Genomic DNA, 25,138 nt, shown 5'->3' with positions numbered 1-25,138 from the left:
CGCGGGGTGATGGCGAGCAGCAGTTTGGCATCCCCAATGGGCAATTCTGGCAAGTCGCCTGATGAAGCTGGCTCTAATCACCAGCGAAACGTCGTACTCCAATTGTCAATGTTGGGGATTTAATCTCGCCATAGACTCCCCCCCCCCCCTTTTATGAATAAGGGGCCGTCCATAAATGACGTCACGCGATTTTGGACAATTTTTGACCCCCCCCCCACCCATTTCGTCACACGGCGTCACAAAAAGTCAGACCCCCCCTCCCTCAAATATGACGTCACAAAGCTCTGCCCCCCCCCCAAATATAAAACATGCTTCAAATCGCTTTAGACTATTGTCATTGTAGTGCGAATTTAATGTGGCGCTGCACTCTGATGTTGTAGGAGAAAAAAGTATATTTAAGTAGAACGTGTTGTCTATATTCATTTAAAGTTGCGCATTTTAATGTGACGTCACATTTCTCAAACACCCCCCCCCTAGGTGCGTGACGTCATTTATGGCCGGCCCCTAAGAATCCCCACCCCGCCGAGTCACGTGCCTCCCTCCCGCAGCGGATCGAGCACGCGCGGCTCTGCTGACGACGACGTCACCGCGATTGCAGCGGGCGCTGCGCTCCGGGTATCGCTCCGCCGGGCTGTGATTCGCCCTCGCCGCGTCACGACCGCAGCGTGGAGGAGGCGGGCAGGTGCCGTCGCGCGAAAAATAATCCCCGTCCCCTCCTCCCCGCGTTTCGTGCGGGAACAGAGGAAGGCGAATCTGGGTGTGGGGGGCTCCCCCCACCACCCCTCACACACGCAGATAACTAATGTACAGCTCAGGATCAAGTATAATCGATCCACTGCTGGATGGAAATCCTCTCTCGCACAGTTATTCACAATCCCCGTTCAAAACCAACGACACGGCGATTACATGATTTCGCTTTGCATTCGATCCGGGAATCGATTTTTTCTTTTCTCGCCGTCAATCGCCTACTTTGTGGTCGATTATTAAAGTTACAAATTGTTTGTTTGTTCTCTATCATGTTGTAGTTAGTTATGTGAATGCTCATTCGTGGTCACAACACATCATTTGTACGCACGGGATAGTGCAGATATTATATAGCGAATCGAAAACATCGATTCAACTGGCGGTCAGCTGATCGGGATGTGTTCGTCAGCTGGTCGCGTGCTGGACTCTTGACTGGGACGCTACCGGCGGGGAGGTGAGTGGTGAGTAGTGAGTGAGTGGTGAGTAGTGAGTGAGTGGTGAGTGAGTGGTGAGTAGTGAGTGAGTGGTGAGTAGTGAGTGAGTGGTGAGTAGTGAGTGAGTGGTGAGTGAGTGGTGAGTAGTGAGTGAGTGGTGAGTGGTGAGTAGTGGGTGAGTGGTGAGTAGTGAGTGAGTGGTGAGTAGTGAGTGAGTGGTGAGTGAGTGGTGAGTAGTGAGTGAGTGGTGAGTAGTGAGTGAGTGGTGAGTAAGTAGTGAGTGAGTGGTGAGTGGTGAGTAGTGGGTGAGTGGTGAGTAGTGAGTGAGTGGTGAATAGTGAGTGAGTGGTGAGTAGTGAGTGAGTGGTGAGTGGTGAGTGAGTGGTGAGTAGTGAGTGAGTGGTGAGTGAGTGGTGAGTAGTGAGTGAGTGGTGAGTAGTGAGTGAGTGGTGAGTAGTGAGTGAGTGGTGAGTAGTGAGTGAGTGGTGAGTAGTGAGTGAGTGGTGAGTGAGTGGTGAGTAGTGAGTGAGTGGTGAGTAGTGAGTGAGTGGTGAGTAGTGAGTGAGTGGTGAGTGAGTGGTGAGTAGTGAGTGAGTGGTGAGTGGTGAGTAGTGGGTGAGTGGTGAGTAGTGAGTGAGTGGTGAGTAGTGAGTGAGTGGTGAGTGAGTGGTGAGTAGTGAGTGAGTGGTGAGTAGTGAGTGAGTGGTGAGTAAGTAGTGAGTGAGTGGTGAGTGGTGAGTAGTGGGTGAGTGGTGAGTAGTGAGTGAGTGGTGAATAGTGAGTGAGTGGTGAGTAGTGAGTGAGGTGAGTGGTGAGTGAGTGGTGAGTAGTGAGTGAGTGGTGAGTGAGTGGTGAGTAGTGAGTGAGTGGTGAGTAGTGAGTGAGTGGTGAGTAGTGAGTGAGTGGTGAGTAGTGGGTGAGTGGTGAGTAGTGAGTGAGTGAGTGCTGAGTAGTGAGTGAGTAGTGAGTGGTGAGTGAGTGGTGAGTAGTGGGTGAGTAGTGAGTGGTGAGTGAGTGGTGAGTAGTGAGTGAGTGGTGAGTAGTGAGTGAGTGGTGAGTAGTGAGTGAGTGGTCAGTAGTGAGTGAGTGGTGAGTAGTGAGTGAGTGGTGAGTAGTGAGTGAGTGGTGGGTGAGTGGTGAGTAGTGGGTGAGTGGTGAGTAGTGAGTGAGTGGTGAGTAGTGGGTGAGTGGTGGGTGAGTGGTGGGTGAGTTGTGAGTAGTGAGTGAGTGGTGAGTAGTGAGTAGTGAGTGAGTGGTGAGTAGTGGATGAGTGAGTGGTGAGTAGTGGGTGGTGAGTGGTGGGTGAGTGGTGGGTGAGTTGTGAGTAGTGGGTGAGTGGTGGGTGAATTGTGAGTGGTGAGTAGTGAGTGAGTGGTGAGTAGTGGGTGAGTGGTGAGTAGTGGGTGAGTGAGTGGTGAGTAGTGGGTGGTGAGTGGTGGGTGAGTGGTGGGTGAGTTGTGAGTAGTGGGTGAGTGGTGGGTGAATTGTGAGTAGTGAGTAGTGAGTGAGTGGTGAGTAGTGGGTGAGTGAGTGGTGAGTAGTGGGCGGTGAGTGGTGAGTAGTAGGTGGTGGGTGGTGAGTGATGGGTGAGTAGTGAGTGAGTGGTGAGTGGTGGGTGAGTTGTGAGTAGTGAGTGGTGGGTGAGTAGTGAGTGGTGGGTAGTGAGTGGTGAGTAGTGAGTGGTGAGTAGTGGGTGAGTGGTGAGTGGTGATTAGTAGGTGGTGAGTAGTGAGTGAGTGGTGAGTAGTGAGTGAGGCTGGTGTGTGTGTGTGGGGAGCGGTGGTGTAGTGGTTAGCGCTACGCTGCGCTAGGGCCAACACCGGTGACGATCATCTGAACCGCTCCTGAGCCTCCCCCTAGGTCGACTCAGCCTCAAATGAGTACCTGGTGCGGTGTGTATAACACCGCCGCTAGGGAGACAAAGGCGGCCGGGCGTGGTGCTGGCCACCCATCCCCTCGTGCGGCCCTTTTCGGTGCTCGCGAACAGCAACTTGGCCCCAACAGTCGACACGGGGCAAGGGGGGTATCTTTGCTCGTGGCCATGCTGATGATCTCTCATGAGCGTGGACGCGGAAGGCCACAGCCGAGAGAGGCTCGTGGTGAGGCCTGCGGTGTTTCCCTCCCGCCCGACTGCCCTTCGTGCCCGGCCCGACTGCCCTCCCGCCCGAATGGCCTCCTCCTGCCCTCCTCCTGCCCGACTGCCCTCCCGCCCGGCCCGGCCCGACTGCCCATCCTGTCCGTCTGCTCGCCCTCCTCCCACCCGACTGCCCTTCCCGCCCGACTGCCCTTCCCGCCCAACCCACTACCACTAACCCCACCCCTAACACTACCACTAACCCCACCACTAACACTACCACTAACCATACCCCTAACACTACCACTAACACTACCACTAACCCCACCACTAACACTACCACTAACCCCACCACTACCACTAACCCCACCACTACCACTATCACTACCACTAACCCTACCCCTAACACTACCACTAACCCCACCCCTAACACTACTACTAACCCTACCACTAACACTACCACTAACCCTACCACTAACACTACCACTAACCCCACCCCTAACACTACCACTAACCCCACCACTAACACTACCACTAACCCTACCCCTAACACTACCACTAACACTACCACTAACCCCACCACTAACACTACCACTAACCCCACCACTAACACTACCACTAACACTACCACTAACCCTACCCCTAACACTACCACTAACCCCACCCCTAACACTACTACTAACCCTACCACTAACACTACCACTAACCCTACCCCTAACACTACCACTAACCCTACCCCTAACACTACCACTAACCCCACCCCTAACACTACTAACCCTACCACTAACACTACTACTAACCCTACCCCTAACACTACCACTAACACTACCACTAACCCTAACACAGTGGTCCACAACCTTTACTGCAGCCTTGCACCCATTTGATTTTCGATCGTAATTGTTTTAATATTGTTAATAACTACTTAGGGGTTGATAAGACAAAGTAGTTGTGTAACTTAACATGCCCCGTGCCTTAACTTGGGTTTTCGATGATTTACCTTCTAGAACAAATCTGGCCATGTCTCGCACCCCGCCCCAGAAAGGGCATCCCACGCACCCCCAGGGGATGCTGGGTGATGTACCCCAGGTTAAGAAGAAGAAGAGCCACTGCTCTAAGGCAGCGGTCCACAACTTTTTTGGAACCAGGGATCGGTTTCGTGGAAGACAATTATGTCACGGACTGGGGGGGGGGGGGGGTTCATCATTGGGTCTTTCCCCATTTTCAAAGAAGCTCTCCAGCGACGTTTGTTTTTTACTCATTTTGGCTCGGGGTTAGAGCTTGTGGGCTCACCAAGACTGTGACTGAGACAAATGGCAGTGAGGGAAAGAGGCGCGGACGGAAGTGGTGAATAATAAAACAATGAGGGCGGGCTCCACTCGCGGACTCACCGCTCTCACCTCCTGCTGCTGTGCGGCCCGGTTCCTAACGGGCCACGGACCGGTAGCGGTCCGCGGCCCAAGGGTTGGGGACCCCTGCTCTAAGGGAAGCAAGCGGGACTGGGTAGGCCATGTCCACGGCTCGAAGGTACGACAATGGTCGAGACGAACCAAACGAGGGGATCACGTCCCAGAGAGTGTGGTGCCCGCGGAGATGGAGCAACGAAATCGGCTCTTGCGCAGCAGGAGCGAGATGGATCGTTGCACCAGAGAACCGCCTGCAGAGGCGACGGCTTGGGAGAGCGAGGGCCTCATTGAGCGGGTGGATAAAACCACGGCTGATCACGATGGTGACAGTTGTCTTGCGAGAGCATCGGGTGACGGAAGGGGCCTTGATCCACGCGTCAGGGTAGCGAGCTTCTACCTGGAGGGTCTAACTCCTTGGCAATGCGGTCTCTGGCTCGCTGTCAATTCGTGTTAACCCCTCGCCTGCCAGGGTACGCGATCGTCGGCGCCAAGCGTCCCGCGGTTGTCGAGATGTGGATTAGGCGGTGGGTGGCTCAAAGTTCAAGAGCGTTGAGCCGTCAACGGCTGGGACCCTGGGTTCACATCCAGGCAGCCGCCCAACTGTGATTAGATCCAGGTTCTCGAGTGTATAGTGGAGATGGTGTATGCCTCAGCCTGGTCACAAACAACTCCGCAAACACTATTGAATTCTAGCTTTTTTATTACTCTCATTCGACGAGCATTACTCCAAGGTGGCAGGGCTGGTCGAAAACACTGCCTCCTGTTTTTATCAGATGCAACCTTGCAATGATTTTGCTCTATGACAGTGGTTCTTCTTCTACTTCACCTGGGATGCACGCACCCCGGGGGTGCTGCGAGAGATGCCCTTTCTGGGGGTGCGACACGTGGCCAGATTTTGTTTTCAAAGGTGAATAATTTAAAACACAAATTGAGCACGGGCATGTCGAGTACAACTACTTTGTTTGATCAAACCCAATGTATTTATGAACCCAACTTTTTTTTACGATTCAGAACCAAATGGGTGCAGGCTGCAGTGAAAGGTTAAGACACCACACTGCTCTGTGATGATATCGGCGTCCGTGGGCTGTCTTATTTCTCGGGGGTACAAATGCACTGCTACTGGAAAATCACGAGAAACGTTTATTCCGTATGACATTTTAATGAATGTTTAATGCTTGCCTATGGGCTATGCATTAACTAGATCCTTGCATGTCAGCTGCCTTGTTACTTTGAAATCCTGTGCAAAAGCTTGGTCCTACAAACCCGAGGTTTGTCAATGAGAATCTTTCTAAATTGTATTTCTTGCAATATAAGTACTCTCTGTAGCTTAGTGGAACTCGTTTCCAAACACCCCTTCATGGGCCCTGCTTCATAGCGCTCTGCCATCCTCTCTGCCATCCTCTCTGCCATCCTCTCTTCATGTTCTCGTCATAGCTCTCTGCTCTGAAGAAGGTGCATTCCCAAAAACGTCGCCATTTCTTTACGTGGCGGTGTTGTTGCCGTGTGTGTGTTTGGGATTACGTTATTGATGCTTGTGCGCAGCGTCTTTTGTTCAGATGGGTCTCGTGTCGTCTTACCGGACCTCCTGTGTTTTGAGCAACGCGCATTGGCACGCAGCATTGCAGTGTACAAAAGCTCCCTTCCTTATCCACACCACCAGTTCAAGAAAACTGAATGTGCGTGGCGCCCGCGAGTGTCGTTTTCAAAATCGCCCACTCGAGAGTTGAGAAGATGCGGCCACCCCCGCCGCCACCACTACCACCACCTTAGGCACCAGTGCCAACGGCGGCCGCTGTCGGTCGTTACCTTGAAGGCGACGAGGTAGCAAACCCCCATACGGCCCTTCGTCTCGGTGAGGATCATAGCCGGCGTGTGGTGGCCACGTGGCCACCAGCTGGGCAGGTTGCTTGAGAGCGCACTCTGCTCCGCTTCCGAGCGCGTTTGCTGCCCACCCGATGGGATTGGCCCCAACGGTTCTAAAATAACCACAGGAAGAGGAGCGGTCTCCGGCGAAGCAGGTGAACGTCGACCGCGTGAAATACTCTCATATAAGCGCGTCAACTTTATCTATCTGTGATGAACGCTGCACTTTTCGTCGTCCCTGCGCCCCCTGTATGAACGACGGAGGCGCAGGGACAGACGCTCGATTACGTTAGAATCGATCTGCAGACGGCGGTCTCGCACGGCCAGCAGCTCCGTGTCGCCTTATCTCGATCCCGCAATCCCAAACAGGTGAAAGTCCACATCGAACCGAACCCCCAGCAAGGCCATCTACTTAACGACGAGAGAAAATTCACACGAAATGTCGTTTTCAATGAAGTTTTCCAGATGTAAAATGATATAAGCTTTTAATGAAGAAATACAATTATCTAATTTAAAACAATATAATTCAAAGATGTTTCATTTTACAACTTCAAAACGTAGCATCGGGTGCTTGCGTGAATGCGTCGTTCGTGTGCAACTTTTTACGTGACTTTCCTGGCCAAAGGCCGCGAATGGTTGCTCGGGAGTGCCGTCGTAGGTGCGGCGCCCCCGAAAAACCCCTCGTCGTAAATTGATAAAAATGCAGAAATCGCTGCCAGGACAGGTTCGCTCGGCGTGCGATCGGTGCGTACAACGTCTAAAAATAAATTGCGGCATATCCACGTCATGCTTTGTGAAGGTATTGCGACAGTAATGCCTCCGAGCCGCTTGTCGTTCCCGGAACGTGCAAAATCGCGATTCAGTTGATGACGCATCCTGTCCAAGCCCAGTTGTCTTAACTGTCAATAGTCTGTCCCTCACCACTCGGTTTAATCCCACGCATACCACCTCTCCGTGCTGCTGATGAAAGTGCTGTTTAATGTACGTTGAACTTCTTTCACACCGTACGTAGCCAATCGTGCTAATCGGAGGTGCGGGGAAGGTCAACAAACAGAAAAAGCAGCTCTAAAGAAATTATTTTCAGTCTCGTGCAGCCTGGAGCAATTCCACCGCCGAAAAATGGCAAAGATATATTTTTCGAGGAGATGTCTTAAAGTGAAGATCCTGAACCCTATTGAAAAACAATAGTTTAGTAACTTTTTTTTATTTTTGTGAAATGTTCCTGCGATGGTTCCTCCCAGCCTTGGTCTTGTCTCAAATGTCACTGAAAATATTTACAAAAGACTCAGCATCTGCGACTGTCACCTGCTCCCGCCACCACCTGCCCGTGTGTAAAACTATACACGGGGCACGCATGCACACACGCGCGCTCACGCACACGCGCTCACACACACGCGCTCACACACACGCGCTCACACACACGGCCCTGGCAGCCTCGTAGGAAAACAGAGAGAATAATTAGGGCAAAGATTCGCCATTGCATCAGCTTGGACTTCCCAGGTATTAAAATCGACCTCTGTCTTTGCTGACGGCCGTGAACGTCGCAAAGGTCAAACTGCACAGACTCTTTGCAGTGCTTTGATGGAGATAGATTTAAAACGCTTAACTATTGAAAACTGAACTTATTTTTTACTTTACCAGGTAAGGTCCCTCTGAGCTGTGTAGCTGTTTTTCAGAACCGACCTGGCTGCCACAAATGCTAGCTCAACGAAGTGGCTTATCGCGTGGAAATTTGTAGCAGCAGCGAAATATTATAAACGCATGTTTCTAAATGTGGAGGGAAAAAAAAACCGGCGGACCCGGAGAAAAATCCACGCGACCACGGGGAGAGAGTGCACGAAAACTCCGCATATACAGCGGGCGTCAGTGTTGGGATTGAACCCGCGACCTCCTGTACACCAGGCGAGGTAGTTAACATCTCGCCACCACGGCAGTACATCAAGTGGATTCATTTCCATCTGTCTTCCATCTGTACGAAGATGAAGGGTTATACCACCCCCCTTCTCCAGGTGCTTTGGTATCCTCCCACGTGTTTAAAGGGTAACTTGCAGAGTTGACCAAACATCCCGAATGTACGGCCACAGAGCTTGGGCGATTGTTAGCAGTGCTGGTTCTGGCTGCTGCGGCGTTACAAATTTGCGTGTATATTGATATTTAAAGCGAACGTGTTGACAAAGTAAAACATGACGTGAGAGTTTCAGCGTGGAGATGGATGTCCTTTCCGGATTAAAAAAAAAACTGAAGATCCGATCAAGTTAATGAAATGTTGGATAATCCCTTTTTTTAATATTCGGATTGACCCAGAAACATAAAATATATCACCGGCATGACATCATTTCCTTCGAAGATGTGAAAAATAAGAATAAGTTTTACCATATCTGGCAATATAACAGGTGCTTCGATGTTAAAATTCCAAGTTGATACCTTTTGCAAGGAATAAATTACTGCATGACCCACACACTTTACTTGTGGTGAACATGCAGACAAACATGGCTCTGATAACCTTTGGAATTGCCTTTGAAACTGATTGGCCTACACCAGAGAAAGAAGCCTGTCCCGAGACGAATTTAACCATATTTGTACTTTTATTCTTATTTATGTAGTGCATTCATTTATTATTTCACTCGATTTTTATTAAGATAATGGTAAATAAATCCAGAGTTCCTTGCACAGAAACTTTGTATATTGACTATTTGCATATTGAGGTATTTACTACATCAGGTTTTCATACAAAAGTCAGAAGTTGACACGAAAAATCCACCCAGCTCTGCGGTGAGCGATGTTCCCACCGCAAACCGAGACGTTTGCGAACAGGTCGTGCGAACAGGTCGTACGAAGTTACAATTGGCATACAGGAACATCGTATTCCTCGTGATGCGTGTCTGTTTAAAATACTCTAAACCGTTGGTTCTTAACCTTGAGTGCAGCCTTGCACCCCTTGGGCTCTCAATCGTTAAAACAATTATAATGTCAATAAATACATAGGTTTGATGAAACAAAGTAAAGTTGTCGCGCGACAGCGATGAGAAACCGCAAACTCTTCTCTGTTCCAGAAGGGGACCTCGCGTGCGCCAGCCGGGAGAGCCATGATGGAGGGCGTGGAGGTGGTGGTGGTGCACGGCGGCGCCGGCGTCGTCAGCGACGACCGGGCCGAGGCCTGCAGGGCGGGCGTGAAGCGCGCTGCGGCCCAGGGGGCCCGCGTGCTCGCCGCGGGGGGCTCCGCCATGGATGCCGTGGAGGCGGCGGTGGTGCTGCTGGAGGACGACCCCAACTTCAATGCCGGTAGGGCGCTCACGTGACCCCCCCCCTCCATGCGTGTGACCCCCCCCCACGCGTGACCCCCACCCCCACGCGTGACCCCCCCCCCGCGCTTGACCCCCCCGCTTGACCCCCCCCGCGTGACCCCCCCTCCGCGTAACCCCCCCGCCCGCGTGACCCCCCCCCCGCGCGACCCCCATCCCCCGCGCGACCCCCCATCCCCCGCGCGACCCCCCATCCCCTGCGCGTGACCCCCACCCCCCCCCCCCGCGCACGACCCCCCATCCCCCCATGTGTGACCCCCCGCCACTCCCCCCCCCCTCCCCCGCGTGTGACCCCGTTGCGCAGGCGTGGGCTCGGTGCTCAACGCGGAGGGGGATGTTGAGCAGGATGCCCTCGTGATGGACGGCTCGCGCCTCGCGGCCGGCGCCGTCTCCTGCGTGCGCAACATCGCCAACCCCGTGCTCCTCGCCCGCCTCGTCATGGACAAGGTGCCGCGCTACCCACCCTCGCCCTGGACGGGTGGATGTATGTATGTATGTTGAACTTCTTTCGCACCGTACGTAGCCAACCGTGCTAATTGGAGGTGCGGGGGAAGGACAACAAACTAACCAAAAAGCAATTCTAAAGCAATGAGGTGTCAAGCTAGATGACGATTTAAAAGTGCATCACAGCTCCCAGTGGCTGCCTAATATCGGAAGGGAGAGCATTCCAGACCGCTGCAGAAGCGCATCTGAAAGCGCCGCGCGATGCGGTGACCGCCTTTGTTCCATGGCCAGCCAAAAGCCGCTGCTGCCAGGATGACCGGAGTTTGCGTGATGGTGGTTTATCAGCGAGTTGGAAGGATGGATGCAGAGTTGGACGGGTGGACAGGTGGACACGCGGGCGGTCGCAGGTCATTGTTGGGTTAGGCCATGTTATGATCTGACCAAAATGTGTGTGAATACTACCCTCCAATATCTGACACAGCCAGACAAATTAAATTGTCACGCATGCAAGCGTTGAACCACACGCCGATTAGCATTTGCTTCAGTTCGCTCACCGGTGATTTGAAGGGCAATTCCTCACAACTCAAGTTAGCTGGAGATTGTATCTTGCCGCTATATTTACCGGCGAGTGAGCTGACGCCATAAGTCCTCCGCATATATACAGGGCCCCCAGAGGCACGTAGCAACAGCGAACGGCGATGATGCTGCTGTGACCGACGTGTCCTGGTGAGCATGAAACCGACTTTGCACCACCGCTGACCACTGGGACGATCGCGTCTTACCAGCTCCTTGGGCTGGCGGCATAAACAACGACAAGAAAAAAAAACTGCCGTGCGTTCTGGACAAGGCTGTGCGAGGTTTTGCGCGCGCGATGCTTGCACACCGCCGGCCGCGTGCAAGCGAGCACGGGTGGCTAAACACCGGCCTCCGTCTGCCTGCGTGCGGTGGCAGACGAGTCACACGATGCTGACGGAGAGCGGAGCGGCGGCATTCGCGCGCTCCCAGGGAGTCCCCGAGGTTCCCGCGGAGCAGCTGGAGACGCCACGCTCCCGCCAGCGCTGGCAGAAGAACCGGCGGCCCGACCCCCAGCGCCACCCAGACGAGTAGGGCCCCCCCCTCACTACTCCCACCCCCCACCCACCCCCTACCCACACTGCACCAGTACACACCAAAGTTCCCTCTTACCTGTAATATGTCTCTAGTCTCTAGGATAGTCTACGGGTCCACTGTTAGCCTTCCGCAGTGGTGGCCAATACCCCAAGCACCGTGATCCATCCTGGTGCTTGTCACCGGGAAGCTACGACCAACAATCGCGCGGGCGGATTCAACCCTGCAATGTACTCCAGACATAGCAAGTACACACGCCGACTTGGTAGAAGTGATGTGTTTCAGTGATCTTCATTGCAAGGCCACCGCGGGCCCACTGGCAGCCCCTGATGGCCTTTATCGCGGGCCCTGACGCGCACCCCTCATCGTCATCATTGTGTTGTCACAAGCCCCCAATGGTTTCAAATGGTGTGGCGGCCCTCGCACTAATGATGGCTTATCGGCGAAAGTGGCGCCCCTCTCAAACTTAGTGAAGCACACTGCTGTTTAATGCACAAATTCTTAGTCAGGGTATTTGCATTTGCCATCGGCCGTAAATAAATGTTCTGTCTGCCAATGTCGGTGTTTGTTCCGAGTTGTCCTGATATCCACAACAAAATCGCTCGCGATGATCCACCCGCGGATCGCGATTCACATACTGGCCTCCACCGCTCTATCGGATGGCTCACCGCCATTTACAATAAGTTTAAAAAGCATCATCATCATCATCATCACCTGCCTCCTAGGGCAGGTTACAGGAAATGTTATGAGAACAGTATCACATTAATCTCATCACACACAAACGGTTTTGTCAACTAGTTTGTGTCACGCATGTAGTGTCAACGATTCAGAGACAGAGTTTCTAGGAGGCACTTTCTTCATTAACAACTTCCACGGTCTCGTCCACACACTCTCCACACGAGCTTAGCCTAGCCTGTACACAACACCGGCCGTCTAGCACTGACGGTGCTGACTGAGATAGCCAACTACTCTCCTTCGTAGCGCGATATCTAGTGGAGACGTTGAGCGACGACGGCGACGAGACGACAGCGACGACAAGACGAGTCCACTCCCAGAACCGGCCTGGGGCCTCCAGACGGGGTCCTCCGTGACCATTGCCCTAGTTCCTCCCCCTTGCCCACACCCCGTGCTCACGCCCTCACCGGCGCGTGAGCTGTCTGTCCACCACAGTTGCCGCTGCTGTCCACCAGCCGGCGCTATTGCACTACACATGTATTTACTCCCACTTGCATTAACAGAGCCACTGGTGAGACGTTAACTATCTCACCTGGTGTGCAGGAGGTCGTGGGTTAGATCTCGACCCTAACGCTTGTATAGTTGGAGTTTGCAGTGTCTCTCTCCCCATGGTCGTGTGGATTTTTCTCCACATTTAGAATTAACATCACGCGTTTTGAGTATTTGGCTGCTGCTATAAATTTCCACGCGATGATAAGCCACTTCATTGAGATATAATTTGTGATAGCCAGGTCGTTTCTGAAAAAAAGCTGCATAGCTCAGTGAGGCCTTGCCTGGTAAAATAAAAATAGTTAGATGGAGCCGGTGCAGAGCCACGCTTGACATTGGAGAAGAAGGGAGCCCACAGACACCAAGGCAATAGAGCCTCCCATAAAGCACACATACACACAATGGAGTGCTGCTCAGCGAACACAACGCAAGACAACATGGATCTACTAAGCGGCGTCTAAATGCGATCGCGTCTCAGGGCACCGCACAAAAATAGAGAGCACTGCTGTTGTGGTGCTGAGAGGCAGCCAACAGACTCGATTCTGATTGGTTGTTCCCCGTCATGGCGTGGCACCTGTTTAAAGGAAGCCTGGTCTCACTTCCTGAATTCTCATTGAAACTAACATTTTTTATATTACCAGGTAAGGCCCCTCTGAGCTATATTGCTCTTTTATAGAAGCAACATGGCCACCACAAAGATAGCTCAACGAAGTGGCTTGTCACCACGTGGACATTTATAGCAGCAGCCGAATACTCTTAAACGCACGTCGATCCTAAATATGGAGGGAAAAAACCAGAGGACCCAGAGAAAAATCCACGTGACCACGGGGAGAGACACCGCAAACTCCAAATATACAGCAGCAGGCGTCAGGGCCAGGATCTAACCCACGACCTTCTGCACACCAAACGAGGTAGTTAACAACTTGCCACATTGAGGCCCTGGGTACTTTATCCTGATGATGCCTCCCTCACCTATTCACAAATCAAACATCGTGCCCGTTACTAAACTTGGACGCGGTTGCGAGATTTGCTCTTCAACTCGCCAACAATAATTTGTACGCTGTTTAAACGCTCGTGCACGCGACAATTTAACTTGTTTGTCTGTGTCGGGTGGCGGAGAGTTGCACGACACACGTCTATTTAGATCACTTACATGGCCTCACGAAAACAATCAGTCGATAGTAAAACTACATCCCGTGGCGACGCCTCCCTGTGGCTGTGGCGCTCTCCCCCCCCCCCCCTCCGCCGACTGGCAGGCTGCACGGCACCGTGGGAGCGGTGGCGCGGGACCGCTCTGGCAACCTGGCGTGCGCCACGTCCACCGGAGGGATGACCAACAAGATGGTGGGTAGGGTTGGAGACACTCCGTGCATTGGTGAGTCACGCCGACGGCTGAACTACATCCGGTGACGCGGTTGGTCCATGGAGGTGGCACGGTCACCTTGCGCGGCTGTCGAGGGCCGGCGTCGCCACTCGCCCCTTTTCGTGAGCTGCCCAACCGTAAAAGTTTCGCACTTAAGTTGGCGGCTGACTTTGAAGCGGGCTGTGACGGAATCGTCGATCTTGCTGATGTTAGCCAATCAAATCGAGGGGGCGTGGTGGGGTTACACGACTACTCGATCCAAGTATTGCTTGCCAATGAATCACTTGCCAATTAATTGATTGCCAGAGAATCTTAATGAATCGTCATTTTCAAGATGGCTGCCCGTTCAATTTCGCGCGACTGCCGGATTGACGGAGCGGAATCGATTACGATCATGCATCGATTTACGATCCACAATGACCATATATGGGCGAAGACAACGCTCCCTTCGGTCAACGCCTTATTTTCTTCCATATATGGGCAAATCACCGATCGGTGATCTTGTCGCGTGTCCAAATTCATCGTGTTAAAGCGCCGCACCCGTGGTCACCACCCCCCCCCCGCCTCCTCGTGATCCGTGGTGCAAACAAATCCCTCGAGACGCCGGTGTACAGCAGCAAGAGCAGTTTATGGGAACGCGGTCGCAAGAGGTCACACATCTGGTGCAACGGCTCCTTCGCTGACTCCGCGTTGATGAATGAATGCCCCGTCCGTGGCCGCACTCGCGGGCCTGGCACGAGGTCCCTGGTGCAAACTCTCGGTTGAGGGTCGCACCGGAAGCCTCTTTTGTCTCCTGGATGTGTTTCCACTTTCTTGCACCGGAGAACCTCCTCGGTGCCTCGCCTGAGCGTGAGCGCCGCCAGGGTCGGGAGAGGCCTCATACCGATACGTCCCGTGAGCGCCACCGGGGTCGGGCAGAGACCTAGAGCCGGGCGGGCGTGTGGGCAGGCGGGTGGGCGGGCAGGTAGTGCAACGTCAAGTGCAATCACAACAACGACGACGATGATAACAACAACGGGCGTAGGGGAAAAGGAACCAAGTGTTTTAATTCGGGCTCTCGTGACAAACTCGTGTCAACAATAGTTCGAAGATACTTCGTGGAGGCACAACGCATGCACGCAAGGGTGTGATCGCACACAGGTTTGTGTGAAAAGGATTTTTTTTCGTGTTTTGTCAAATTATTTTATATCAGATCTCAGCAGTGAAGGCTCAGTGAGCCGAGGGAATGCAGGGCTGGGCTCGTTACACCCCGAGATGTACTCCTGCATGGTGGGGGTGGGGGGTGGGAGGTCAGTATGAAATATGTTGAAGATGATGTTAAAGTAATCGGTTCAAATCCAGCGTCGATGCTGGGCGACGTTTGATCGATGTGGGGTCTGGGGAGATGAGGGAGACCCGGCGCTTCGTGAATTTCGCGAGTGAGCCTTGGGCCCTCTATTTTGACGCCCGGTTCCTGGCAAGGCCGCTCATCGACCCCAAGTGGCGGCTTTGCGGCACGCGCCGTGCGTTGAACGTTACTCACCCAAAAAGCTTTCACCGCGCCTCCCCCCACCCACGTGCTGCTTGCTGTGACGAAGGCAAGGGAGAGATGGCCCGCTAAGTAGTGCGTGGTGAAAGTTTCGAGAGAGAGAAGGAATGCTTAGCCTGAGCCTTCTTGCGATCTCGAGTCTCGACGACCAGTGGGGAAATGGCATTGCCTCTGAAGGAATTGCTCCGAGAGATGGCGAGGTGGCTGGGTAGTGGGGCGAATTGGCTCGCAATATCAAGGGTTGACCAGTTCAACTCCCGGATGGTGGGGGGGGGGGGGGGGGGGTCGACTCGGCTCATCATCCTTTCCTCCGGGCGTTGATAAAAAGAAAATAGCTACCGCTTTGTGTCGGGAGGGTGGGAAGTCACCAATGGTTGAATCAGAATTCTGAACCTGTATTTATCCTGGAGAAACTCGATGAGCTATGAAGCTCTTTTTTATCACAGATAAGACAATACAAAACATTGGAGTGCAAAGTAAATGTGAATGGTAAGAAAATAATGAATCAATAAATAGGTAAAGTAGATGAAGAACACAATTACCAATTGTACACGTTCATAAATACTTCATGAAGTTGTAGAGAGACTGTTCTGACTCTCCCCCCGCCATATGACTGTGGCTCTGCAGGGGTGGAGGGGGGGGGTGTTAATGGGAGGATGGGCACCCGCGGCTCGATGCCCGTTTAAGCGGCAGAAGCTTTGACTCGGGAACCACGTCCATGAATGATCGCGATTCATTTTATTATCCCATTGAATGACATCTGTGACACTTCTGTACACGTGTGAAATTACTGGACATGTGTGAGCTACTGAACACGTGTGAAACTACTTGGACACCGGTGAACTTCTGGATATCTGTGACAAAGAGCTTTACAGCTCATTGGATTCCTCCTGCAGTGTAAATATAAACATTCTGACCCCATGCACCACCACCACCACCACCCACCCACCCACCGACCACCTTTTTGCAGCGCTCCTCAGCCATCTCCACGTCCCAGCTGGAGGACGTTGACTTCCGTCCCTGTGCGCCGGGGCGAGGAGATGGCATTTTGTGGCGGGCGGAGGAACCGCCCGTGTGTGTGCGCGTGTGTCGGGGTCTCATCGCACGTCGTCCCGTGCCATTAGCACCCCTCCCTGAGTTCCGTAAACCGAGCTCCCATCATCGTCGTCATCATCATCGTGGTCCCCCCCTCACCCCCCGCTTATCGCGCCGTACGATTAATGGGGCGGTCGGGGGCATGGGGAGGGTGCCGTATTTACTTTCTGTACATTCTGCGGACTGCCTCGGTACAATTGTCTGTGTGTGTGTGTGTGGGGTTGCGTGTGTTCATGTGGAGTAAACACGACAAGGTTGTTCCACAATGGCAAGGGGGGGGGAGGGGCGGGGAGGACTCGTGTTCACGCACCCCCCCCCACCCGCTCGGCGAGGCTTGCAGTCACATTGAGTTTATTTTATATTTACTTTGTATCGTCGCACTCTGTTTATCTAGGGACAGCTACACCGAGCCTCAATACTTTGTTCTTCTTTACGGGGAGGGTTCCTGCCGAGTTCATGGTGATTGGCGTGGTGGTGACCACCCGTGACCTCACAGCGATGTACGCTTGGGTTTGATTCCCGACCCGGGCGCCTCTCTGTGGAGTCTGTGTGTTCTCTCTCCGCCAATTCTAGTGAGTGTGTGAGAGTGACTGTGTGATTGTATGTAATCTGTTTGTTCTCTCTCTCTCTCCCCCTGTTTTAGTGAGTGTGTGAGAGTGACTGAGTGTATGGAGTCTGTATGTTCTCTCCCTCCCTGTTCTAGTGAGCATTTGACAGCAAGTGTGTGATTGTGTGTAGTTTGTATGTTCCCTCTCTGTTCGAGTGAGTTTGTGAGAATGAGTGTGTGGAGTCTGTATGTTCTCTCTCTCTCCCTATTCTAGTGAGCATGTGGGATAGAGTCATCTTGTTGGGCGACTTCAATGCCCGAGTTGGTCATGATGCTGGCACCTGGTCTGGAGTGATTGGAAGCCATGGGCCAGATCAGCTCAATAACAACGGTAGGAGGCTGCAATATTTTTGTACAGCCCATGGGCTTGTAATTACCAACACGCTGTTCTGGCATTGGCGCATCCACACCACATCATGGATGCATGCCGGGTCCAAGCAAGAACATCTGCTGGACTACGCAGTGATGGAACAGCGGATGCGGGCCCATGTCCTTGACTCCAGGACCTACCGTGGAGCTGATCTGCCCACTGAAATTGTCATCTGTAAGATGCGCCTGCCATTTTTCCACTCTGGTGGTGGGTGTACACCTAGGACCCCATTCAAACTCATAGTGGCCTGGTCTCAGCTAGCTGATGAAAGATGCAAGCGAGAATTTCATCATTGCTTGCGGCTGGGGTTGACATCATCCCCCACTCCTCCTGATGTCGAGGGGAAATGGGCGAGGTTTAGGACTGTGGCTCATGCAGCTGCAATAGCTGCTTTGGTTACACAGTCCAGACCTCCACAGAGATCCTGGCTGACAGAGGAAGTGTTCAGACTGGCTGAGAAAAAGCGACAGGCCAACTCTCATCGTCTACAGCATCCCATGTCAGAGAATGAGGAGGCTTACCGCAGCCTTCGCTCGGAGGTTCGGAGAGTCGTGAGGCACTGCAAGGATGGGTGGTGGTCACGGGTTGCTGAGGAGATGGAGTCTGCCTCAATGGCCCACACCTATTACCATCATTATGGGAAAAAACGGTGATCTAATCTCCGACCCCCAAGAACAGGTTTGCAGATTTGCTGACCATTTCTGTGAGGTCCTGGGGGAGGAGAAATCCCTCAGCCGGGAAAACATCATGGGACAAAGTGGGGATGACCCTGCTGAGGCTGCGGGGCCTCATATATTGGAAGAAGAAGTCACCCCCTGTGAGTGGCTGGCTGAGGTGCCATTTGTTGAGGAAATACTGAAAGCGATCCAGAGGCTGAGAACAGGAAAGGCACCGGGCAGAGATGATCTTCCAAGTGAAATGCTGAGGGAGGGTGGCGTTTGTGCACAGACTGCCCTACATGACATAACAACAGTCTGGACCACTGGACGGGTTCCACAGGATTGGAAGGATGCCCTGGTAGTCCCCCTCTTCAAGAGGCGGACTGCACAGACTTAACAACTACAGGGGCAGCTCACTCCTCAGTGTGCCGGGAAACGTCCTGGCAAGTATTATTCAACACCGCCTTGCTAGGCACGTTGAGGAGAGGTTTCAGGAAAGGGCGGTCCTGCACAGATGCCATATTTTCTTTCCGTCTGCTACATCAGAGGTGTAGGGAATTCCAACAAGACCTACATCTCTGTTTTATTGACCTAGTGAAGGTTTATGATACCATCACTAGGCCTGGGCTCTGGGTTGTTCTTCATGCTTTTGGAGTCCCTGACCCTCTGCTCACGATCATTAAGGACCTTCATGATGGTGAGCGGGCCCGGTACACTTCACGTGGCCTCAACTTGCACATAACCTGGCACAAACTTCGTGGTGACGTCACCGCCACTTAATGGCGAATGGCGCTTGTTGTTGTTGAGTCTGTATGTTCTCTCTCCCTGTTCTAGTGAGTGTGTGAGAGTGACTGTGTGAGTGTGTGGAGGCTGTATGTTCTCCCTCTGTCCCCCGTTCTGCACGGCTTTCATTCGAGTTTCTCTGGTGTCTTCCCAACTCATGCAGCCAGCTATAGCTGCACAGTTTGGTAGTACATGTTATGTATATCGTTTATTGTAAAATTTCAGTCACAGTTCCTATGATCACTGTTACATTGCTTTTATAGCTTTATTTTGGTGATTTCGAAAACGTTTTAGTTTAGCCATATTTGTTTGTTGTTGTACAGAGTTAGACTGATAACTTTAATCTAAATTGTCGTATGGTTGTTATTGTTTGACTTGCATCCCACTGGGATTTTTGCACACAACATTGATATACGGTGCTTTTTCTGGAAGACTTTGCTGTTTTTTCCTGGATTTTTCTGTTGCGTGTAGTCACTTTAAGATGTTTCTTGTTCATGTTTTTGCTTGTTGCGGTTGCACCCGAGTCAAGAGCCGCATGGCTCACAGGGTTATACCAAATAAATGAAACTGAAATTGAAAGCCAATGAAACGCAAACACATTGTCACCGGTGTTGGCCAAGACATCCCAATGCTCAAAGATGCCCGACAAATTACTCAATGAGGCATCACACAAACAGCCACAGCAGCAACGTCGCCCCCTGCTGTGAGAACTCAGCAGGACCCTTCGTAAAAACAGTCTGGAGACTCGTGCAGGCTTCCCTGGGTTAGACGAGGGAAATAATCATATTGGTGATAATATTATGATTGCCAATTTTGACCGTGATGCTGATGCACAATGGCCCGCTCTTATTTATTTTTGTAAATTGTCTCGGGATCTTGAACGTCCCAGCGTGAAGCAGAGACAGTGCATCATATTGACGCAGGAAAGACATTCACCCCACGATTAACCAGGGTGGCCGTGGGCTCGCAGCACGAATCTCTGGAGCATGCGGTAAGACACGTGGCCGTGACGGCTCACCAGAGCCACGTGGCCGTGTCCAGGTGCTGGGTGGATTGTCACATCGCAGGATCGTGAGAGGTAACGATGGCTTGGCAGGGGGGAGATGTTCATCCAGCCGCGGATTGACCATAGCTGATGGTGCTAATTACGGGGGCATGTGGTGATGACGGTGGTGGTGGTGGTGGTTGTGTGGGCCCCGTGTGTCTCCGCACAGGGAGCGGAGGCTACGCAGACAACCAGCTGGGGGCGGTGTCCACCACGGGCGACGGGGAGTCCATCATGCGCGTGGTGCTCGCGCGCCTCGTCCTCTTCAACGTCCAGCAGGGTGAGGCACCGGCTCCATCGCCGCCGCGGTGGCCCAGCGCAGGCACAGGCCGCCGCGGTGGCCCAGCGCAGGCACAGGCCGCCGCGGTGGCCCAGCGCAGGCACAGGCCGCCGCGGTGGCCCAGCGCAGGCACAGGCCGCCGCGGTGGCCCAGCGCAGGCACAGGCCGCCGCGGTGGCCCAGCGCAGGCACAGGCCGCCGCCGCCTCCGGCTGGCACGGCGTCGCGCGATATGCGTGAGTGTGTGCGTGGTGTGTGTGGTGTGTGCGTGGTGTGTGTTCGGTGTGTTGTATGTATATTGTGTGTGTGTGTATGTTGTATATATGTTGTGTGTGTATGTTGTGCGTGTGTGTGTTGTGTGTGTTGTGCATGTGTGTGTATGTTGTGCGTGTGTGTGTATGTTGTGCATGTGTGTGTGTATTGTGCGTGTGTGTGTATATTATGCGTGTGTGTGTGTTGTGTATGTTGAACTTTCGCACCGTACTTCACCAACCACGCTAATCGGGGGTGCCAGGGGAAGGATAACAAACTAAACGCACAAGGCAGTCGTAAAGAAATGAGTCCTCAATCTCGATGATTTACAAGTGCACAGCTCCAGAGTAGCAGCTTGAACTTTCTTCATCTCATCGTCCGCTGTCAAGCAGCGTTCACCTTTTCTGCCTCTCGACCGCTTCTCCAGAAGCTCTTCCGTCGATCTCGAACTCCTGAGAACGGGGCTCAGTCCACGTCGGTTTCTCCGTCGTGTCACCGCGCTGCCCCACGCTGCCCCACGTGACCACGCTGCCCCACGTGACCACGCTGCCCCACGCTGCCCCATGTGACCACGCTGCCCCACGCTGCCCCATGTGACCACGCTGCCCCACGCTGCCCCATGTGACCACGCTGCCCCGCGCTGCCCCGCGCTGCCCCATGTGACCCCGCTGCCCCATGTGACCACGCTGCCCCACGCTGCCTCATGTGACCACGCTGCCCCACGCTGCCCCATGTGACCACGCTGCCCCGCGCTGCCCCATGTGACCACGCTGTCCCACGCTGCCCCATGTGACCACGCTGCCCCGTGCTGCCCCATGTGACCGGCTGAACCACGCTGCCCCGCGTGACCACGCTGCCCCGCGCTGCCCCGCGTGACCGCGCCACCCCGGCGGGCCGACTATTTCTCGGGCAGGCATGAGCCTGGAGGAGGCGGCCGACTCGGCGCTGAGTCACATGACGGCGCGGGTGGGCGGCACGGCGGGCCTCGTGCTGCTGGCGCCCGATGGCCGCTGGGCGGCCCGCTGCAACTCGCTCCGCATGTCCTGGGCAGCCGCCTCGCCCGGGGCCGCCCTGCTTCACTACGGCCTCGAGCGCGGGGAGATCCTCGCCGAGCCGGCGCCACCGATGCCGCTCACCGCGCCCGGGCCTGGGGCTGGGGCTGGGCCCAAGCGGTGACCCGGGGGAGGGGGGGGGCGAGGACGGTGTCGTTTGCACGCTGGCGGTGATCACGGGCGGGCGGGCGGGTGGCGCTGAGACGTCGGTCGGGCGCTGTGCCGGACGGGAGAGGTGGCAGCGACGTGCCGACGTGGGTAGGAGGGGAGACGCGGCTTTGTTAGCAAAGCCAGAGTGATTTACAATGAGGCACTGTTTACAGCCCTGAGCCAGCGATGGAAATCCCACATTCCTGTGGCGGGGGGCGAGTCTATCCATAAAAAGACTACCCCCACAACGTGGTACCCGTTTTATCATCCCCCTGGAGGGATGATGGGCTGAGTCGACCGCTGCTGGATGAATGCTTCGCCCCACGCCGCGTCGAGCAGGAGGGGGCGGTTTGACACGTCGTAAGCGAGTGGCAGCGCTTGCGAACGTCGCGAGCTGTACATTGGCAGCGTTTGCCTCTCGTGGAACTGACGGACGCGGCTTGGGTACGAAGAAGAATGGATTTGCGTAGAGGCTTCCCGCCGGTGTCTCGAGGCCTCGCGGCCACGCCGGCGACACGGGGCGCGCGTGCCGGCGAGGCGGAGGCCCCCCGAGGAGCGTGTCGCTGTCCGCTACTGGACCCCCCACATGGTCTGTTCCTCAGGTTCTCGTTTTAAATTCGCAGGAGATGTGTTCAGAATCGCTGTGAAGGCGGTACGTCTGTGTGCGTCCGTGCGTGCGTGTGTGTAGGGAGCGGTGGTGTAGCGGTTAGCGCGGCGCTACGAACCTGGTGACCCCAGTTTGATTCCCACTCACAGCTAAAACCAGGGACGATTATTTGAACTGGTCCTTGGCCTCCCCTAGGTCGACTCAGCCTCAAATGAGTACCTGGTGCGATGTGTAAACATCGTCACTTGGGAGACAGGCAGCTGGTCATGGTGTTGGCCACCCACCCCCTTGTGTGCCGTGCTGGCCTTTATAGGTACTCGCTAACAACACTTACCCCTACAGTCTGTTCAGGCAATATGGAGGATCTTTGTCCCTGGAGCGGTGGTTAGCGCACTGCTCTACGAACTCTGCGAGCCGAGTTCGATTCTCGCTCATAGAAAACACCGGTGACGCTTATCTGAACCGGTCCTAGGCCTCCCCTAGGTCGACTCAGCCTCAAATGAGTACCTGGTGCGGTGTGTTAACATCGCCGCTGGGGAGACAAAGGCGGTCAGGCGTAGTCCTGGCCACCCACCCGCTCATGTGCCGTACCGAGCTTCATAGGTGATACTTTCCCCAATAGGTGACACTTTCCCCAACAGTCTGTTTAGGCTTCACGGGGGGTCTTTGTATGTACAGCCCGTTTTGTCACTCCACTGCTAGACGAGGGCTTCCCCCACGCTGTGTCGGTCTTGTGCGGTAGTTTATCTGTACTTCACCAGGGCGCTGCGGTGCTGCGGTGGTGAGATGTTAACGACGTCGCCTGGTCTACAGGAGGTCGGAGGTTCGCTCCCGACCCTGACGCCTGCTGCTGCTGTATATTTGGAGTTTGTTTGTCTCCTTCCCCGTGGTTGCGTGGATTAGTTCTCTCCGGCTCCTCCGGTTGGTACCTCCACATTAAGAATCAACGTCACCGCGCGTTTAGAGTATTTGGCTGCTGCTATAAATGTCCACAAGCCACTTCGCCGGGCCATCATTTGTGATGGCCAGGTCGCTGCTGAAAACAAGAGCTGTACAACGTTTAGTTGAGTACTGAAGGAGCTTTCATCGATTGAAGCCGCTGTCATTGTGTTTGTTCCTGTGAAAATTAAAAGGTTTTTCCTGTGGCCTCTTCAGCCGCTCTCAAGCCGTTTCTTCTTTAGCGCGTGCGTGGCCTCCGCTCCGGCGATGACGAATTCCCCAGGTCGCCGGGACCGCGAGGTGGCCACGTGCCGTCGTCCCCCTGATCTTCCACTCGCTCGCTCGCTCCCCACGGCGTGACCTGAGCGGGTCGCTCGTTGCGAGGATTTTTGTGTCGCAGCGGTTTTTGCGGTGCGGACACAGCGACCGCCCGTCCCGGTTGACGCTTCGGCGCACGTCAACCGTTGGATACTCGGCGCCGTCCGCTATGCGGTGGACGTCAAACGTCCTCGTGGTGTCGTTCGCAAAAAAAATGGGCCGCTGTGAGCACGCGCAAATTTACTCATTTGGGAAATGCGTCGTGGTGGCATCGGCCACTCCTTGCAAAACTAAAGTTCACCATGGGAGTCCAGTTCACCATATTAGTCCAGTTTATCATGGGAGTCCAGTTCACCATGGGAGTCTCTTTAAGTGACCACTTCATGACTGTTATTTATTGAAGGACCATCGCTGTCTCGTATTCACACATCGCAGCTTTTTGAAAAATGTATTTATTGATTTTTTTAAAAACCTTTTTACCGAATTCGTTATGAAATGAAAAATGTCTCTTGTTGTTGTTGGTTTGCCGAACCCCCCCCCCCCCCCCCCCCCAGGGCCGGATCATGGTCCCATGAGGCCAGTGGGCACATGTCTTTTGGAGCCCCCCCCCCCCCCCCGCTTTCCTATATTGGTGTCTTTCTTGTCTTCCTCCTCGCAATATCATTCACTAGATTGTCAAAATCTATCTGTCTGACAAGGTCTGACATAGGGGACAATGAGCTGAGACGTGTTTGGCAACATGCTATTCCACAGCTAATTTTTTTATTCTGGCAGTTTGTCACTGGGAAAGTTAGAAAAATCCGAAGTGCCACGAAAACATTGGGAAACACTCAAACGTCTCAAACAATTTATTTGGGCACTTCTCACCCTCAGAGTCAGACATGAAAGACGTGAATTGAAGGAGTTCGTTGGCAAAGTTCATGTCCAGGTCTGATGAATATGCATCAGAGAGTGAATTTACCTTTTCCACTATGACATCACTATTAGACACCTGATCTGACATAAACAGAACTCCAAAGAGACTGGTCAAACGCTTGTAAGCGTCCAAGCGATATTCAAGGCATGCCACTAGCTTATCAATGACCACATAAAATCTCTCCTTCCCCTCAAGTGTCACACCTGGCTCTGAGCTCTCATCTGCAAATGTTTTGCATTTTCTCTTTCGCTGAAGATCGTGCTTAAATCTCTCAACGAAGACAAAAGCTGCGCTGCGACAGAGATGTCAACGTCACTTGTCTGTAGGTGCATGCTTGTAGCTGCTACAGAGATGTCAACGCCACTTGTCTGTAGGTGCATGCTTGTAGCGTGGAACCGGTCAAGTATGACGTCCCAGAAATGTGCCATCAATACCATCTCTAAGGTGTCCAATTAGCACAGAGTCCAGCGGCCTCAATTCGACTATCTCTTGTCTCATCATCATTGCACACATCACCGAAGGCCGCTCTGATGTGGGTGTAATTTCTCCACAGTGCCTTGGTTGACACTGCCCGAGCAGTC

General features: G+C 53.6%; 1 protein-coding gene across 2 annotated transcripts; it reads left to right on the top strand.

The window, feature by feature from the left end:
- The first annotated feature begins 721 nt into the window (after positions 1-721).
- Positions 722-23,538, top strand: LOC133340792 (isoaspartyl peptidase/L-asparaginase-like). Of its 2 annotated transcripts, none has more exons than XM_061549189.1 (7): positions 722-1,198; positions 9,572-9,800; positions 10,125-10,267; positions 11,216-11,367; positions 13,852-13,970; positions 20,215-20,325; positions 21,489-23,538. In XM_061549189.1, the coding sequence occupies exons 2-7, from the start codon at positions 9,605-9,607 to the stop codon at positions 21,749-21,751; spliced, it is 984 nt and encodes a 327-aa protein (XP_061405173.1). In that variant the 5' UTR covers positions 722-1,198; positions 9,572-9,604; the 3' UTR covers positions 21,752-23,538. The 2 variants fall into 2 exon arrangements, with proteins under 2 accessions (XP_061405173.1, XP_061405175.1); XM_061549191.1 differs by having other exon boundaries at positions 722-1,205.
- Positions 23,539-25,138: the final 1,600 nt, after the last annotated feature.

Source organism: Lethenteron reissneri, chromosome 10 (assembly GCF_015708825.2).
Source record: "Lethenteron reissneri isolate LAM-NWPU_2019-01 chromosome 10, ASM1570882v1, whole genome shotgun sequence".
NCBI classification, from domain to species: domain Eukaryota; kingdom Metazoa; phylum Chordata; class Hyperoartia; order Petromyzontiformes; family Petromyzontidae; genus Lethenteron; species Lethenteron reissneri.
Note: the sequence above shows the minus strand (reverse complement) of the source record. Positions and strands in the feature narration are given on the sequence as shown.

Coding starts and splice junctions, on each gene's coding strand:
- LOC133340792 (XM_061549189.1), top strand. CDS start 9,605: ATGATGGAGGGCGTGGAGGTGGTGGTGGTGCACGGCGGCGCCGGCGTC. Junction 10,268..11,215: donor CCCGCCTCGTCATGGACAAG/GTGCCGCGCTAC, acceptor GTGCGGTGGCAG/ACGAGTCACACGATGCTGAC. Junction 11,368..13,851: donor CCCCAGCGCCACCCAGACGA/GTAGGGCCCCCC, acceptor GCCGACTGGCAG/GCTGCACGGCACCGTGGGAG.